Source organism: Alternaria metachromatica (assembly GCF_023757995.1).
Source record: "Alternaria metachromatica strain BMP 0045 chromosome Unknown scaffold_8, whole genome shotgun sequence".
Lineage (NCBI taxonomy): Eukaryota > Fungi > Ascomycota > Dothideomycetes > Pleosporales > Pleosporaceae > Alternaria > Alternaria metachromatica.
Window position 1 is genome coordinate 617381 of NW_026055499.1, and position 18392 is coordinate 635772.

The 18392-nt window shown below is 53.9% G+C and overlaps 4 protein-coding genes across 4 annotated transcripts; 1 reads left to right on the forward strand and 3 right to left on the reverse strand.

Annotated features, from left to right (window-relative positions):
• Positions 1-2052: 2052 nt before the first annotated feature.
• J4E83_004650 (uncharacterized protein) lies at positions 2053-3101 on the reverse strand (the record flags this gene model as incomplete). Its single annotated transcript, XM_049331577.1, has 2 exons — positions 2053-3057; positions 3093-3101. The coding sequence occupies 2 exons, from the start codon at positions 3099-3101 to the stop codon at positions 2053-2055; spliced, it is 1014 nt and encodes a 337-aa protein (XP_049189351.1).
• Positions 3102-4234: 1133 nt separating this feature from the next.
• J4E83_004651 (uncharacterized protein) lies at positions 4235-6085 on the reverse strand (the record flags this gene model as incomplete). Its single annotated transcript, XM_049331578.1, has 1 exon — positions 4235-6085. One exon carries the CDS (start codon positions 6083-6085, stop codon positions 4235-4237), a length of 1851 nt encoding a protein of 616 aa, XP_049189352.1.
• Positions 6086-9939: 3854 nt separating this feature from the next.
• On the reverse strand, positions 9940-16084 carry J4E83_004652 (uncharacterized protein; the record flags this gene model as incomplete). The annotated part of the gene is made up of 5 exons (XM_049331579.1): positions 9940-11119; positions 11171-11774; positions 11822-13248; positions 13294-15903; positions 16002-16084. 5 exons carry the CDS (start codon positions 16082-16084, stop codon positions 9940-9942), a joined length of 5904 nt encoding a protein of 1967 aa, XP_049189353.1.
• Positions 16085-16615: 531 nt separating this feature from the next.
• Positions 16616-17786, forward strand: J4E83_004653 (uncharacterized protein; the record flags this gene model as incomplete). Its single annotated transcript, XM_049331580.1, has 3 exons — positions 16616-17129; positions 17180-17697; positions 17748-17786. 3 exons carry the CDS (start codon positions 16616-16618, stop codon positions 17784-17786), a joined length of 1071 nt encoding a protein of 356 aa, XP_049189354.1.
• Between the last annotated feature and the right edge of the window lie 606 nt (positions 17787-18392).

The following is an 18392-nucleotide window of genomic DNA, read 5'->3' on the forward strand; positions in this document are numbered from 1 at the left end:
GTCTAAACACATGCACCTTCTGCAACCGCACGTTCGTCCGCCAGTAGGTCTTCGCCTGTGTTGGGTAAGCTCGTGAGACCCCAACGTTGACATTGCTTAGCGACGTCCTTAGAAGACACTCAAAGTCATGCCAAAAACGAGGCGAGCACGATGAGATAGCCTCTGCCAAACCAGGACGACGAGGCCGGCTTAGAACGAACGAAAGCCGTGCACAGCTGTTACACGAAGATGCTCATGCTACCAGTGCCAGTCATTTGAGCCGCGATTCTACTGCTAGAGTGGAAACCGCCCAGAGTCTTCCTTCCTGCCCCATCACATTCCTATATCAATATACAGACCCCCGCCGCGAGTCGATACTCAGTGCTTTCATTGGCGATCCATTGACTGTACGGTCGTCCAGATGTCAAGAAAACAACGATGCAGACCATCAGCTTTTCGACAGGGATGTGGCACTCTTCGGCATCTTCTCAGACTTCTTCGTGTACAGCGATTTAGACATCAGTGCTTCAATACCACCGGCACCCGGGAGACCCCAGACGACCACGGTTCTCCAACCTAGGATTGACGAGCTATGTTCTCAGCTCTTTATTTATAGCCAAACATGTCGAACGGCACACTTCAATCCCGAAGGTGCTTTCCCCGTGGTTGCCGCGAAAGCAGTCTTTACAGCAGAAAACTTCGAAGAGTGTATCTGGGCTTACTTCACCGTCTTTCACCCCCAACAGCCTCTGATTCACTGGCCGACCTTCGATATGCACAAGGTCTCGCTACCCTTGTTACTTGCTGTCGCCTTTGGTGGATCGGTACATTGCACACCCACAGACGGCGCTTTGTCATCTCGCTCCTTCTTCCATCTGGCCGAAGATTTCATTTTTGAGCATCTACGCGATGTGGTCGCAAAACCCAATCTCGGGCACGATCCTCGCGCTCTGGAAGCAGTGCAAGCTGCATCACTAATAGTGGCTCTACAGAGTACTTTCAACAATGAAGCCACGCGCAGCCGAGTCGAAATATCTCGACACCCAGAAATTGTCGCTGCAATGAGATCGCTCAAGTTGCTCGAACCAACAATCACAGTGAGGTCTCAAAACCAAGTACCGGAGTGGAATGCGTTCATAGCAGAGGAGTCTAGAGTGAGAGCTGTACACTTCATCTTTGCTATGGATTGCATGGCCACCTTCTTCTTCAGCTCGGTTCCCAAGATTGCTATAGCGGAGGTCTCCCAGACGCTGCCGTGTAACGATGTGCTTTACGATGCGGCTACGGCGGAAGATTACACTCGTTTGCGCACACAGTCGAAACGCTTAGCGAGACCGAAGCCCAGTATCAAGCAACTGGTTTCTGCGTTGATGAATGAGGACTGGTCTGATGAGCAAAAGGGTCCCCTTATCGACGTCCTTGAACATCGACTTCTCATGATTGGCATATTTGGTAGGTTTACCCATCTGCATCCTCAATGTTCGTGGTCTCGAGCTAATACATCTCTGCAGCATTACATTCCATCGTATTCGTATCGCGAGCCACTCTCCTGGCTCCGATGGTATATACTAATCTAGTCCGTGCAACGAAACGCTGGAAAGAGCTATGGGATGCTCTACACGCGAAACGTGAAGCAGAGGAACAAAGGCTACTAGGCTTTGTCAAGCACGGACTAGAGATATGGTGGGTGACATGTAAATATCTTGAACTGGCACAGACCGGTGATGTGCAGAGTCGCTATATGGCGCTCGCTCCGACGGACTCGTTGGTCCATCTGCATGATTTTCTGAAGCGGTATGCGAATTGTGTGGATAGGTAATACTGATAGATGAGGACAAGGCACCAATACGAAAACACGTACTCCTTCATGGTCACATCGAATAAACACTCCCGCTTTTTACCTTCGTATATTCTTTACATATAGCCGTCGTCACATTTCTTACGTATCCACTTGCATAGAGACATAGGCGTGTATTCGATAGTTTTAGAGATGTATCATAGGTTTATGAGTGAGAAGTACACTACGGTACCTTTCCCATCAACTCTCATCCTCCGATTCCCATACTCAACCCCCTAAACAAACACCAGGCAACCATCCCTATTACTAATCCTCTCATCAAGATTAACCTCCCTCATCCTCCAATGCCCCTGATACTCCAACTCGCCCTCTAGTTTCTGCCCCCCATCCGCCAACCTCATCCCCCTCGCCGAACTCCCAAACCCACCACCCCCACGACTGCTATTGCCACCGGGCACCTTCAGATTCTGGCCCGGCCAAATCTGGTCTGGATTGGTAATATTGTTGTGGCGAGCAAGATCCTCGTAGGAGCAGTGCGAGAAGCGAGATGCAATGGCGCGGAGCGTATCGCCTTGTTGGACAGTGTACGTGTTTTCGTTGCCACCGCCGCTGCTGGAGTTTGAGCCTCCGGACCAGCGGAAACTACCGCCGTCGTTTTCGAGGATGTGGTTTAGGGATATGGAGGAGGATTGGTAGGAGCCGTCTGCGCGGCGGCATTGGGCGTGCAGAGTGTAGTCGCCATGGGCATCGAGGCGAATGTCGCGCGAGGAGGCGCTGAAGTTGCCGCCGAAGTCGCCTTGCGCGCGCTGGTTGTTGGTGTCTTGGTGGTGTTGGATGGGAGGGGGGCCTTGGTGTTGCTGTTGGCCGTATTTCTTGCGCTTTTCTTCCTCTTCTTCTTGTTTCTTCTTCTCTTTGCGCTCGTCCCATTTCTCTTCTACGGCGTCTTGGCCTTTGTGGCCTGCGAATGCTCCTGCGAGGGCGCCGATGACGGTGCCCGCTACGCCGTGGCCGGCTTTACCACCGAGGGCATGGCCTCCGTAGCCTCCGGCTGCTGCACCCGCGAGACCGCCCATGACACCGCGGTCACCTTCTGGGTCGCCCTCGCCGCCGTATTGGTTCTGATGACCTTGGTTCATCGAGTTGCGACCTGAGTTGGACGAGTGGGCTGCCGCAGAAGGGAGTTGTTGGTATTGAGGAGGCGCTGTGTCGTAACCTCCTTGTTGACCGTAGGACTGAGGGCCCCCTTGACCACCGTAGTATGCGCTGGCAGCACCATGAGGCTGTTGTTGGTGGTGAGGTGGCTGCTGGTGTCCACCCCCGCCATTGTGATTGTCTTGTCCATAGCCGCCCTGTTGTCCATAACCACCCTGTTGTTGGTAACCACCTTGCTGTCCGTATCCGCCTTGGTTGTAGCCGGAGCCGTCGTATCCAGACATGATGTTGCGTACGAAGGAATAAACTTAGATCTTGATAACTAGGTTACAATAGGTAAGGTTGAGTGTATCGCGAATTGACTTGAAGATCGAAATTCAGCGGGAGCGGGAGGTTTATTTAAAGTTGAAGGTAAAGTTCTCGACAACGTCACACTGTTTGGACAAGCACGATCCCCGCCGAAGTAGCACCTTCTTATTTATACACACCCATGACACAACACGGTGCAAGTCGTGACTGCAGTGAATCAGCCACAGTGTCGTCACCGCCACTTTTCGGCGCCAATGTGGGGATGCACTGTGTATTGAGTTGGCCGAGGGTCCACTTCACGTGGTGTCGGCCAATCATTGGCGTGCACGGATAGGTCGGCGGTGTACCCCTGGGCCAGCTAAGCCACATATCGAGAACGTAGGACCGCGATTACGTGGACGTCCGAACAAAGGAAGTGGGGGGAGTGACGACTTGAGTGGGCTTAGAGGTGATGAGAGAAGGTCTGGATCAGTACCCTGATCAACACCTGAGGCTTAGAGATCTACCCTTGTTCCCGATCAGTAAACACCAAGGAGATCAGTAGTTGCAGTGTGTGAGCGGATGAAGATAATAAGGAGAAAGGACGAACTTTTGGTAGATGATATGCTACTGTTATACACAAAGCTACGCTGAATATCTACAAAGACCCAGACACGCTAACAAATGCATCGCTCATAAAACGCCGATCAGAGATTCAAGGAGAGACATGACAAGTATGAGACGGTGACATATTGGACAAGAAGTAAAGCATTAAGTAGGAGGTATTTACAAAGAAGTGAACAATGCGGATAATAAGAAAGGTAATGTTTTGGTATAGTTATGTGAGGTCTCGACTGGGTAGTAGACGAGAGAGATGATGTACAATGAACCCGGGTGTGGTTTGCCCAAGGTGGTCGAGCATAAGCGTCGTGCACGATGCGGTGCGATAGTAGGCGATGAACAAGGAATTTGTTAAGCGTAACGTTGCCAACAGTATCGTACATTGACCGAGGCCTCTTAGTATGTGAAGGCCTCCTCAATGAAATCAACGCTACCTTGCGTAAGAAACGGTCGAACCGCATGTCTTACGCCATCCGCCATACCGCCCGACGCGCACACTGTGACAGCCATAGCACCGACACGGTTCTTGACCTCTTCTTCGATCAAGGCTGCGTGTTGCGGACGACCACTGTACATCTTGACTGTCTCACTGCTGCTCTCAACGCGACCCTTGGGTCTTGAGATGAAGAGCTTGATGCGGAGACATTGCTTGCGACCCTTCATGCGGAGGACCTCGTCCATCCAGGGCCGTACCCACTCCAGGCAGTCGGATGTGGGGACTGTCCAGATCAGGACTATTCTTTGTGTTGCGGTGGTTCCGTTGTTGTAGCCGTTGACGAGGTGCTTCAGGTACATGACTTGGTGAGTGATGCCTACACCGCCAGCAAATAGTACTGCGGTTCCGTAGGAATCGAGGCTGTGGTGGCCGCCATATGGACCCTCGATGAAGCCGAAGGTGGTGAACTGCTCGTTGGGGCTCTTGCAGGCCTTCTCGTACATGTGACGGGTAAGTCCAGTACGCGCACGGCAGACCAAGCTGATTTGCTTTGACTTTTGGGGACGGCCGTGCATCGCAAGGACATCGCCTTCGAGCATGGGCAGTGTCATCTCCTTGGAATCTGGGGTGAGTGTTGCAGCCCACGCGACAGAGAAGGGATGCGACGACCAAAGGGAAAGGGCTGGCATCCACATGTGCACGTGGCATCCTGGGCGAGGAGTCCACTCGCGGACCATGTTGATGGTCAGGCGAACAGCCTCTCCGGGCATGGCCTCGACAGTGATTGACGATCTTTGCCTGAGGCCGATGCCGTAGTAGAGGATTGAAGCCCATCGGCAGGCCCACTCGGCAGCCCAGAAGAAGAAGACCAGGTGCATCCAGGGGACTTGCGGGAGACTGTGCAGCTCCAGATGCTTGTAGAGACCGAGAAGCGCAGCGATGACGCAGACACGGTGAATGTTGAGGAAGGTCTCGTAGAAAGCGTGGCGGAATGGCGACCATGCCTGGATACCAAGGAAGGTAAAGGCAACGGTTCCGACCATACCCCAGCCGTACGAGCCCTCAGTGTGGAGAGCAGCTGTAACGGCAGGCCATCCTGCTGCGAGCTTGGTGTTGTACAACCAGGCAGCAGTGTGAACGATGGCTTCCGCAATGGTGATTCGCGCAGCCCAGCGATGGAACAGGTTGAAGTCATCGTACGAGACTTGGAGGAGGGTGATGAGTGGGTTGTTGCGGAGGGCGAAGAGAACGGTGGGGATGAGGTTGAGGGCGGCGAGTGTTCCTGAGCGACCACGGAGCGCGGCGAGGGTCTCCTTGTGGTCAAGCACCTTGTAGGGGAGAGCCACACACCAGGCGACGTTCAGGGCTACGTAGATGACCAACATGATGGTGTGCCATCTGCCAGGCAGCGTTCCGTTGTCGATGGCGCTGCTGATCTGAAACTGAGCGTTGTGCTTCTTCTTCCATAGGGGTGCCATCAGGACATGGCGGTTGAGCCACGGCCACCAGCCTGTCCGGTTGACTTCCCAGTACTTTTGCTTTGGGTTTCCCATGGCGCTCAGATGACGGCTGTGTTTCCACCACATGTTTGATATCCGCAGGAGAAGGAGGATGCCGGAGATGCCTATTAGCAGGTACAGGAAGGTGTCGACCCACATGTAGTTGCCGACTTGGTCGACACCCTCCAGACCGTACGAGTATTTGAGATCATCGAACTCAGCGGCGTCCCAGTCTGAGAGAAAGTGGCGCTTGGTCATTGGCGCGGTCGGTTGGGCGCCACGGAGGCGGAGGATATATCTTGTGAGAGACATGTCTCGGGTATTGTGTTCGGTTGTTGAGTAGTACAGGTCGCTCGCGAGTCGGTGCTCACGAGGGTTGCTAGCTGCAGGTTCTCGGGTGTGCGAGGCTGTGTGATGCGATGCGATCGGTGAATTGTGTTGCGCACTACCAGGTGCTATTTTCGGTGACGGTAGGTCTTGAAGCAGGAGCAATGGCGCGACGTCGTTGTCAATGGACCTATATCCCACGCGCGCTTAACGAAGCGGCAGATGTTGACAGTGTGGGGCGAGGTTGGGTCGTGGTCACCGTGAATACATCACAATGTGTCGTGAAGGAGCCGGTGTGTAGGCACAAAGGTTGAGAGAACCGACAGTGCGCTGCACGTCGAGGTGGTGAATGGGGTGGTGTTGAAGACGAGACGCGGTCCAGTCCGGTGGAATTAGTCGACAGAAGCGTGAGGCGGCGATTGCGATGTGCAGTATCGATAGCGATAGTAGCGACGGTGAAGGCGAATAGGGCCGAGGAAATTGAAAGCGACGTCAATAGACTTTGTCTTCACTAGGGGCTGAAGACGGGAAATAGGGGACTAGAAACCGGCTCGAAGACAGCGTGAGAAGCGAATGTAGGCGGGTGTTCAATGTTGCCGTAGCGAGTGAGCAACAGTTGGACGAGAAACGAAGGTATGGAAACGACACGACAAGGGACGGCGAGCGTGAGGTCAGAGGGGGAGCGAGGGAAACAGTGGATATGAAGTTCGCAACATGGGAGGGTTGGTGAGGGCGTGGCAGGGGTTGGGAATCGGAACAGGCGGATGATTGGCTCCGCTGCGCCCGGACAGTCTAGGCGCTGAAACGACACGAAGGAAGCCGGCCACTCACATTGGCGTGCCTGGATGCGCCATGAAACCAAGCCTCAGCTCACCGTCTGTCCACCGCCAACGGGAATGGCCGAGTGCCTGACGGTGGGACCTGAGTCTAGACGATGCCGAGTCCCGTGTGCTGTGCGACGGGATGGTGAATAGTTTACGCCTGATAGCTGATCAGCTGACCTCCATTCGCCCCAGACAGCACCAGAGATACCAGAGACACCAGAGACACCACCTCAATCCCATCTCACCTCTCCCATCTCTTCACCACCATCCCATGTCCGCCACACCCGCTCCCATAAATCACAATCAGCCGTCCAATCTATTTCTGCCAATACGGGAGCCAAAGCAAGGTCCCTCCCAAGACTTGTGCGGCTCCAGAACTCCGGCGCCTAAAGTAGCCGCCCCAAAACAGAACAACAAGCGAGTCAACCTCATCAACAACCTGGGGAAAATCATACCCATCGGTATTGGTAAAACGGCTTTTGCACGCCTCTCATGCATCTTAACATTTCCGTCAGGCCGCCGAGGCAAAATTGTTCCTTGGTGCCGCCACGCGCTGTCCTGATGAAATCTCCACTGTGCTATTGCGCGAGCGCGAACCGGAGGAGGATGAAGAACCCTGCGTGCGAGTCGGTGTCGGAGCAGCAGTGTGATGAGGCCCTGAGTTTGAGACGCGAGGGTTCTTCCGTCTTGTCATGTTGGTTCGGTTGTCGGGTGAGTCTCATAAACAGCTGTCATGTGAAGTTCATGCGATGGCAGCAATCCATGCGCTCATCGAGACTGCGCCACAACAAAGAAAACACGTGCAATACCGCGGCTGCTTTTACTCGACCGACCACACGGTCCGCCGTCACTTCCTCCTAATTATTGACAATGCTAACCCTATCACCGCATCATTCCATTGAATTTCACAGCACTCACCTCATCTGCGCGACAGCAATCCTGCCATGAATCACTAAGCCCGCAGGCTGTTATCGGAAATGACTTGCAACAGTTCTCACCCCGAGCGACTCGCGCCTTCCCGTGCCTGATGCGATTCAGGGTGACACCAGGTAGACCCTTCCGTCTTGCGATAAGATTGAAACACCAAGACACCAAGACATCGGTTACCCGGGTCTCGGGAACACGCTCCTCGACCGCGAACTCAAGTTTGCCCAGTCGTGCTAGGCAATAAAACCAAAGATTGGCCTAATGATCGCCACAAGAACCCTACATGATCTTACACTGCGGTCGTACCATTCTCAGAACACTGCTTCTACTGCGATAATCTGCCATTTGGTACCTCGGACTTGGTGTTGCTTGCATGAGCCCCGCCGTGTTGTTGCCCCTCCGTTCTGTCGTGTTTCAAACATGCGATAGCTTCGGGACAAACGCCTCCTTCCGTCATCGCTCACGGTACCTCGCGATAACGTCGAAACAGACCTCTTTGCGCCCGTCTGCCGTGAGCAATGCGCTGCCCCGCCGCCTGTCAAACAATAGCGCCTGTCAAACGGCGTAACGCCCACATGTCCGATCCTTCGGCTGCGCATGAACTCCGTACTATACCCACAACACACGAGAGGAAAATGCTGTCGCAGCTTGGTGAAGTCCGGAAAACTTCTTCATACACTCAGGACGACCATTTTCCGTTGTTTCAAGTCACTCAAAGCGCCGAAGTATCTAGTTGCGTCAGTAGCTGCGCGCCTCAGACGTGCGTACAGCGTCTACACTTCGCATTCGCTTTCCAATACTGAGTGCCCAAAATTCGGTCCTACGCCGTCATGGCACCAGCTACCAAGAAAGCCAAAATCCAAAAGCAAATTGTAGACTACAGAGCCTAGATCTAACCACCTGGCAGCCGATCACAAAGTCAGATTGAAGATTGTCCCTCGAGCCGCTGCACGGTCTTGTCTCATCTCATCTCATCGCATACCCAAGACACCCGCAAGCGTGCGCTATACGGCCCTTTACTACACATGCTACACAAACGACAACAAACACACGATCGCATAGACAGATAGGTATACCTCAAACTTCTCGTCACTCCGATCACGACACTCGTTGCCACGTTTACTTTTTCCAAACCACCGTTCTCACAAGCGTACCGAACTATCGTATTCCACAACACCCACCCCACTCCCAATCCACCACATGCATGAAGACCGATAATAAAATCTGAAAACTCGGAAAGCCGGGAAAAACTACGATCGATGGAACTCGGGTCTTCGCGCAACCCGACGATTGAACCAAACCCATTATTCAGATTCCACACATCCCACTCCGTGCGGCGGGTACAGTAGTTACATTGTAGAGATTTCCATACAAAAAAGGTCCGATAACACCTACCACATTTCGATGCTTCCAGAACGCATGAACATACCAACCCCGCTTCATCTTTTCATTGAACCCACCTAATCCAACCTAATGTTCACGCTGGCAGTCAGCGCCATGTCATGTCATGTCCCCATCGCCGCGAACCTGTTTCCCGCCCACTGCCCATGTCGGAAAAGCTTGACATGTGCCTGAAACACCGCTAGCGAAATGACAGCAAATGTGTTCCTTCGTGGGCGTCAGGGACGCCACAGCCTCTCGTCAGAAGCAGGTTGGCGTGCGCTCAATGTGAAACACGAAGGTCCTGCAGGACCAAGACTTTTTTGCAGACGGCCTCGGTGGGGTTGTCGGTGAGTGTGAGGTGTTGGTGTAGGAATGGACTGGGCTGGAGCTGGGTTGAATGGAGAATAACCGTCTTGACTTTGGGGCGTGGGAGATGATGGTGGTGATGAGATTGTCCGTACGGGAGGGGGGACGGAAGGGGATGGAAGGGGACGATGTAGGTGGATGGATACTTGAAGGAGCCCCAATGTCGACTTCGACTGTTGCTTGTTACTCGTTACTTCATACCGCAACATCTTCACTATACAATAGCTCGACTGATGCTTCAAATGCCCAGATCATTCATCTTCATCATCGAACATCACAAAAACCCAACACAATACTAACCCAACACCTCACATACACTCATTCATTGTTCCTACCCATCTACTGCGCATGACTCCCCCCAGCATTCCCCGGCCCCCCAGCGAAATTCATCTGAGCAAGAACATCCCTCCTCCAACTATCATCTTCGCTCTCACTAGCCGTAGAATCACGGTTCGCAACACGCAAGCCACCGCCTCCACCGCCGTTCCCACCCGCTCTGCTGTCATACGAGCCGTGGCTGACGTATCGCGTGACTTCTTCGCCGCCTGCGCCGCCGTATCCGGCGTTGTAGCCTTGGCTGTGCTGCGAATCCATTGTCCAGGTCTGTTGTTGCTGGTTCTGCTGTTGTTGCATATTAGGATCTTGTGACGTGTTATCGTAAGAAGAGTAAGGCGTGCTATCGCTGTAGAAATCTCTGTTGTTCCATGTTCCGGGGTTGTTTGCGTCGTCAGAGGGTCCTGGGCGGAGGACGTCGGGGACTTGGCCGCTTAGGCCACTACCACTGGACTCGTATTGTTGCTGTTGGGGATGGTATGCGTTTTGGTAGTTTCCAGGCTGGTGCTGGTGTGCGTTTTCGTGGAAAGGTCCGGCTCGGTCAAGGGGCGAATAGTCCATTGCCCCGCCGTCGTGTATTTGTAGGTTGGGGAGGAAGGACATGCGGTTGTCTGTTGGGGTGCGGTCGCTGGGGTCGTGGAGTTCGACACCTTGGTACTGGCCGCCTTGTGGGTTTTCGGGTATGCTTTGTGTGTAGACGGAAGATTGTTGGCCTGGTTGTGGGGTCATACCGGGGCTTGTTGACAGCTGTTGCTGTTGTTGTGATAGCGAGAGGCTGTTCATCGTTGCTGTCATGCCGAGCAAGCTGGGTGCCCGAGTGGAACTTGCTTTCATACTCGCTGGTCCCATCCGGCCCATGCCCAGCATACTTCCGCTCATACTGGCGCGACCTGCACCAGGCTCTTCGCTGATCATCTGCGCGTCTGAGCCGTTTGGATCGCGGATACTGTATTGCGCGATTGTGCGCATCTTCCTCGTCACCCAACCAGCTAGAATCTTGCCTCTTTGTTTCTCTCCGAGCCTGGATCGGTGGAAATCGCCTTTTTGTACGAAAGATACAATATCGATGACGAGTTGATGTTCGTTCAGAATGGCGTTCACGATGACGGGCACCATACTGGCGAGGAAGTTGCGACGGAAGATCTCCACGACGATAACCACGAGGCCACCTGCTTGGAAGACAGCGCTGGAGAGAGTCAGTATGTGTAGAATGGGAAGATATTTGAAGGGTACGTACCATCCGCCAGGAACAATATTCCGGTGGCAGCGCTCCACAGACTGCTCAATGTCCATCGAGAAGTGATTGAGACCATTGACTTCAAAGGTATCACCAATGCTGCCTAGAACGAACAATACTTGCATGTCGACTGGCGCACCATTGGGGCCTATCGGACGTGTGACGTTGTGTAAGAAGCCCAAATCTCCAGTGCGGACATATCGCACGTTAGGGTCTCCGTCGACAGTCCTGCCGTTGAAGCGTTCCGCGTCCAGGCGTTCTTTCGAACCATAGAAGCTGTGCGCATTCGCTTCGGACTGAACCCAGATCTCACCATACTCGCCGACCAGGCAGAGCTGGTTTGTCTCCGGGTTCACGATCGATATCTGTGTACTAACAGGTACCATACCGGAGTCTTGGACTAGTAGAGCACCGGGTTCGGTGTCTGGGTCGACAGGCATGATGAGACCTCTTCGTAGGGCACCGACATCGAGATGTAGCTCTATCGGTTCAATGCACATGTATGACCGCGATGCGACCATGGGGTTCAGTACGTGTGAGTAGACGGTGTTGATCGCTGTCCGGTCGAGACTGGCTGGCGAGAAGTGTACTCGTACACGTTGGTCTGATAGATGTTAGTGACCATATAATCATCGAAATCGTAATACTTACAGACATCGACACGTGGCCGACCGTCAGTCGCAATCATGAGGTTCTTGAGCTCGTGCAGAGCCATGTTCTTTCCAGCACCTCGTGCGATAGCGTGATCCAACATTTGGCTTGTCGCATATGCATCCTTGATCTTGTATCTCGACAAGGTCTGGAAGAGGATGTTCGGATTTTGCGCAAAGTCGACAGGTGACACGAGATATGTTGGCGCTGCAAGGAAGATGCCCATGACACAGGTATGTATGAAGCCAAGTCCAATGGTACTGCGCACACAACCGAGGACCGGTCTCGTGCTCGTCATTTGACAAGTCTCTTTCTGGACCTTGCACAACGCCATGATTTGGCTGTGGCCCAATTGCACAGCTATGCGTCGTTGATCAGGTGTCCAGTACGTCCATACCAAAACTGGGAAACCGGATTGTATCCAAGCGGGTCGTATCGTCAGCTTAAGATCGCGGCAACCACTGGACTGCTTAGGTGGTTTTGTGGTGTTGTACATGTTCGGTACGCTGATCTTGAGGATGACTGCCGACTGCTTGATGTGTTGCGATACTTGCTTGACCTTCATGAGGTGGTCAACATCAGCGTTGACGAGGATAGCCTTAACTTTGAAATCGGCAATGATGTGTAGTAATGCAGGGGCATCTTCGTTCAGCCTGTTCTGGTCAATTGGTGCCATGGGAATGCATACAGCTCCGAGAACAAAGCACGCATGGACGGCATAGACAAAGTCTTCCGAATGCGTGTACATCAGAAGGAGGTGGTCACCAGTCTGGACCTTGACCTTATTCTTCAGGTACATTGCGACACCTGCGACCTTCTGGTCGAACTTCTTCCAGTTGACGCCTTTGCCCTCTTTGCCGCGGCCATCGACAGTGCAGTAGGCGAGCTCCTCAGCTTGCCGTGATACACGCCACTGCATAAGGTCGTGTATGTTGGAGAACTGATTGAGAGGTGTTGACGTTCTATCGTCAATAACGACTTCTCTGTGATCCACTCCTGAGTATTGCTTGTCCTGCAGCATGAGGAACTGCTGGCGTGCCATCGATGCCTCGTATGACCACATGCCGCCAGCAGGGTCGTCACCTAGCGCGATGTTCTGGACCGACCTCTCAACACCAAATTTGACGTGAACACAGGGTAGTGAGCCATTGTCGAACTCTCTTCGGCAAAGCATGTTTCCAATCTCTCGTCGACCATTCTTAATGACTCGGGGAAGCGTGTTTGGTGCTGTGATCATCACACAGTAGACGCGTAGGTGATGCTCTTGATACAGCACTTCCATGCATCGCTCAGATAATGAGTCCAAGAAGGGAATGTCAAGCTGTTGTGGTGGCCCGCCTGGGTTTGTGGGTGCAGTTGATGCGGCTTGTGTTTCGATAAGGATGATAGGCAAGTATTCGCCATTGACGTACGAGTCGAAAGATGAACTACACTGTATTAGTTTGATCACACGTGGATCCGATTGCACATACCAGTCGTAGATCTTGGGCACCGCCTTCATAATGCTGGTGACAAGATGCTGCACGAAGAAATATCGGTGTTCGGCCTCCAGCTGACCATGCTCTACCCATTCGACACGCTGTCTGATACGGTCCTCGTACAGGCCCAAGACGAAGATTTTGCCTTCCACTACGCATCCGAGCAATCCAGTGCGTAGGAATTCGAGTTCGAGCAATTGTGGTGTCGGGCTACCCTCTACGAAACGATATGGCCGGGCGTGGAATATGGTTTCCGTATGCTTTTGCAGCTGCCAGAAACCTCCAGATAATGATGGCGAGTCTACCCAAATCTCTCCTATCGAGTAAGGGGAGCACAGAAGATTAGTCTCTGGATCTACGACGGCCAGCGTCGCATCGGGTATCGGGTAACCAAAAGCGCCAACTCTCATAGTGCCGGGCTCATTCACACGCTTGCTCACTTCCTCTCCTATGGCCAAAACCACAACTTCGTTCAACTTCAATGCTTCCTTGTCCAGCAAGATCTCGGTCAATTCTGTTGGGCTCTTCTTTTTCTTTTCCTTGGTGTTGTTTGTAGTACCTCCTCCGATAAGACTAGAATAGCCATTGGCCGCCGCGGCTTTGTCGTCCACCTCGTCTTCGTTATCGGATTCCTCTGACACTATGCTCAATGGACATCCCATGCGCTCTTCGCCGCCTAGCCAATCGCGTACTGATATGATCATACCACCGTGTTCAGGCAAGCATAACATAGGCGCAATCAGCTCTCGTGCTCTGGGATTCCGTAGGGGCCTGAAGTAACGATCTCCAAGAATCTCGTGGAATTCGCAATCGACAGTGAGTGTATCAATCAAGCATATTTTCACGGAACCAAAATTGGGTTCCGTGTTCTTCTTGAAATTACGAGTAGCCATGGGATCTTGTTGATAATTGTATGCGGCGCGCTTGAGGCCCGGGTAGTCGGCGATCAGTATGTTCGACTTGTACTTGGTGATAAGGTGTGCGTATAGACCAGGTGTCTCCATCGTCGGCGTTTCCAGCCAGACGGTAGTGTGACCACCATAGACGGCAAATAGGACACTCAGGATGAGACCAGCGCTTTCACGAGGGTCGAGGTAAGAAAGGATAACCTCAGTTGGTGCTCTGTTCTGCACTGGCGCAACGAACTTGCCAGACGAATCCCTCAAGTTGCCGTTGAAAGTATCCTGACTATTCGGATTGTTGGCGGGTATGGTGCTGACCATGGCGCTGATGCAAGCCATCTGATGCATGATGGTGCGGTGGCTCAGTACAACACCACGCAAGTCGCCGGTCGGCGCACGCGAGAACTCGATGTATGCTACCTCGGGCACTTGCAAGGCGGGCGTATCGTCATGCTTCTTGGGGTGGTAACTTCCAAACTCGTTCGTCTTCCACCACTCGACTCCACTCGGCCACTTGAGGCGATTCTGGCTGATGTCACGGTGGAAGGCTTTGAGGTTGTTGTCCGTGGTCAGTGCGAGATGTGCTTGGGTTGTGGTCAAGAGGAGGATGAGTTTCTGATAGTCGTCGACGCTATTGATGGGAACTGCTACAACGCCCGCGATGAAGCATCCCATCAAAGCCACGACAAACTCGATGATCTCCGTATCCCTGTATACCAGCGCCACGCGATCGCCCCGATACAGATTGCTCTTGTCCCTAATAACTTTAGCGACCTTTTCGGCGCGACTGGCGACTTTCTCCCAAGTGATGGAAGCCGTCTCCTTGCCCTTCGCGTCTAACACCCAGAAGGCAGTAGTCCTCGGCTGTGTACGAGCGCGGTAGCGTAGTACAGCACCGATGTTGTCAAACTTGGACATCTTGATGTTGTGGTTGTGAGGGTCGTATACGTCGAAGGGCAGGTCTCGCGGTTCTAGTGGCATCATCGTGTCTGCAGCACCCACGGGCAGGTCGCTCGGGTTCATCATGGGCGGTGGTATCGCAGCGGTCGGGGAGAAGGCGTCGCCCGTCGAGTAGCGGTTCGGTCCACCGTACGAGTCGCGCTGGTCCTGCATCTGCTGCCCTGTGAAGTCGGAGAAGTAGCCCTGGTTCACGTCCAGCATCGTGCTCCTCCTGCTAGCCTCTCCAGGCGATCCATAGCCATTCTCGAAGCCTTGCTGGGTATCCGGGTTGAAAGCGTAGTTGCCCATCATCGTGGGTTCGCGAGAGTAGGTGTACTCGGGCGTCTGGGGTCGGGGTATGAATGTCTCGCTCCCTTGCGACAGCTGCGAGGCATTGCGCTGCAGTGAAGTTGTGCGCAGGCCCAACTGCTTCTCCTGGAAGCGCCCTACTTGGCTCGGTGGGTATGCCATGTATTGCGAGTTGCCGCCAGCGGTGCTCGTCGAGGAGCTGGGGTAGTGCATCGACGAGCCCATGGTGCCCTGCGGCGAACTGTCATGGTACGAGTCGGGTCGTGGGAGTTCGATGTGCGGCGTCTGTTGGGTCTGCTGTGGGCTTGGCCCAGAGAGGGCGGCGAGGGATGCGCTGCGAGAGCCTGAGCCCTCGCTCTGGGCGGGGCTCTGTCCGCGCAGGTCATGCTGCAGTTGCGCTGAGAAGTCGGGCCCCAGATACTGCGAGAGGAGGACTGTCTTGCGCTTTTCGTAGCTGTGCGACTCGTTAGCGCACGTGGGGGAGGATGCGAATGTTCAATGCGACAGAGCCAGCGGTAGCAGCCGTGTATATGCATGCGGGAGAGTACCAACCCCTTCTGTGTGATGTCGCCCTCCTCGAGTTCGTGGTCCAGCTCCTGCAGCTTGGCCTGCAACTCCGGGTTCGTCTCGGCCATGGTGTCTCTTTCCTCCGGCGGCGCAGTCAGGTGGAGCGAATGTTGTTAGGCTATGCGGTGGCAATCCGCGACATGCTAAAAGTAAAGATACGAGGCGCCGTGAGCCAATGCGAGGGGGTGAGGGCGAAGGCGCGCGTGAAGAATGGCCAAAAGGGAGTCCCAGATTGGAATAGACCCTGTCGTCGAGTGCCTGGAAGCGCACATTGGCTTCAAACAAGTCAGGTACGCAGGCCACCACCGCACATCCAGTATGACGTTCCTACCCCAGAGCAGCCGCGCCTTCCTCTTGGCGCTCAGTGCCTTCCTCACTGGCCGCCTTAGTCAGCCGTTCGTCGCTGCCCCTTGCGCGTGGTGGTACCTGCTGCGACATGTGGGTTTGCGCGTTATGCCTCGGCTCGAGGAAGCTGAAGGTGTGCCGGGACGCGCCCGAGTCAAGTAAAGTAATCACGAGCACGCTCTCTTCTTATCTTCTTCTGGCCAACTATCGCTAGACCTCACTACTTGCTTGTCCAGTATCCATAATCCGACACAATGGCGACACTCATCCGCCCGCCGCCCATTGACCAGTCGCAATCCGAAATCGAAAATGTCCTCGAACTGACGCAACTGTCCGACATCGACCCTGACCTCTTCACCAACACGCGCCCACTATGGCATCCCCCGGGTGCGCGCGGTATCTTCGGCGGTGCTGCCATCGCCCAGACGCTCGCTGCAGCCCAGAAGACGGTTGACCCCGAGTTCACTGTGCATTCTATGCACTGCTACTTTGTGCTTGCTGGCAACTCAGAGATACCACTCATATACCACGTAGAAAGAGTACGATCAGGAAAGTCGTATGCAACAAGAACAGTGCAGGCGCGCCAGCGGGGCAAGGTCATCTTCACGACAACTATGAGTTTTGTGCGCCAGAATAGTGGAGGAGCGAAGAAGGTCGAGCATGTGGTCCTAATGGCCGACGTGCCAGGGCCAGAGGAGGACTCAGACTCGGAGATGCATCCCAGCGGCCACAGTCCGTTCCAGAGCCAGAGACTGGCGACCGAAAATGGTGAGTACTTTCACATGTCAAGCGTCACAGCCCAGCCTAACCCCCTCCAGAGGACTCCGACAAACCTCACACCAAGAAGTGCCGCCAATGGGTGAAGGCACGCGGTCGCATCTCCCCCGCCGGAGGCCACGAGGCCCACCTCTCCGCCATCGCCTACATGTCCGACAGCTACTTCATCGGCACCGTCGCGCGCGTCCACAAGCTCTGGCGCTATTCCTCGCAACGCAAGAGTGCCGCTAAGTCCAGCATCGGCGAAGACGTGCTCAAGACACTGCTGGAGATGGACGATGCCGAGTTGAAGCGCCAGTCCGTCAGCGATGCAGACATCAAGCGCATACAGCGCATCAAGAATGGGGAAGATCCAAAGAAGGTTGCGGATGACGTGCCAGAGATTGGCATGATGGTCAGTCTGGACCATACCATTTACTTCCACAACCCCCGTACCTTCAGGGCCGATGAGTGGATCTTCACCGAGACAGAGACTCCCTGGGCTGGCGATGGTCGGGGACTCGTCTTCCAGAGGATGTACACGAAAGATGGAACCCTTATCGCGACCTGCGTACAAGAGGTAAGACTTCCGCACTTCAATCATACACTCAACGATGCTAACTTGATCAGGGACTTATTCGACTTAAGCAGAACGACAGCAAGTTGTGAAGACGCAGTCATGTTCCGGTCTTCTTATTTGCGTTCTCACCCACCCGCTTGCATAGACTACATCCTTTATTGATAGATCAATTAGACCTGACCAGACTCTCTGACATCTCACTCCCTTTTTGCATGCGTTTCCATGGGTCTTCTTGCATACCCAGGCCGACCCGCTTTCCAGCGAACGGGTATGACGTGCTTCAGCTCACCCGCTCGATATTCACTTAGCGCGTAGTGTACGTTCATACCCACGAATGAGTATCGAGATCACGATGACTGGATACGATCAACCAGCGAGGGCCCAATGATCTAGCACACGTGTTACCGCAGCCCGTTGGCCCTAGAGAAGCAGAACAAAGGACCAAAGCTCGCAGCACCCATAGCTCCTTCCACCGGGCTCAGGAATGAACATCGTGGCTTTTGTGGCACCTTCCAAGTACCACCATACACGTGCAATGACCGGAAGCGATGGCTAGCGTGGCTTCGTTGACGCATACTTATGCCACACGGTCGCCGCTGCCTTCTTGACATGACGCTTCCCCAGCTCTCACTCACACACGAAGCGTGGTCATCCTCACACAAACCCACTCATACGACGCACATAACCTATCGAGC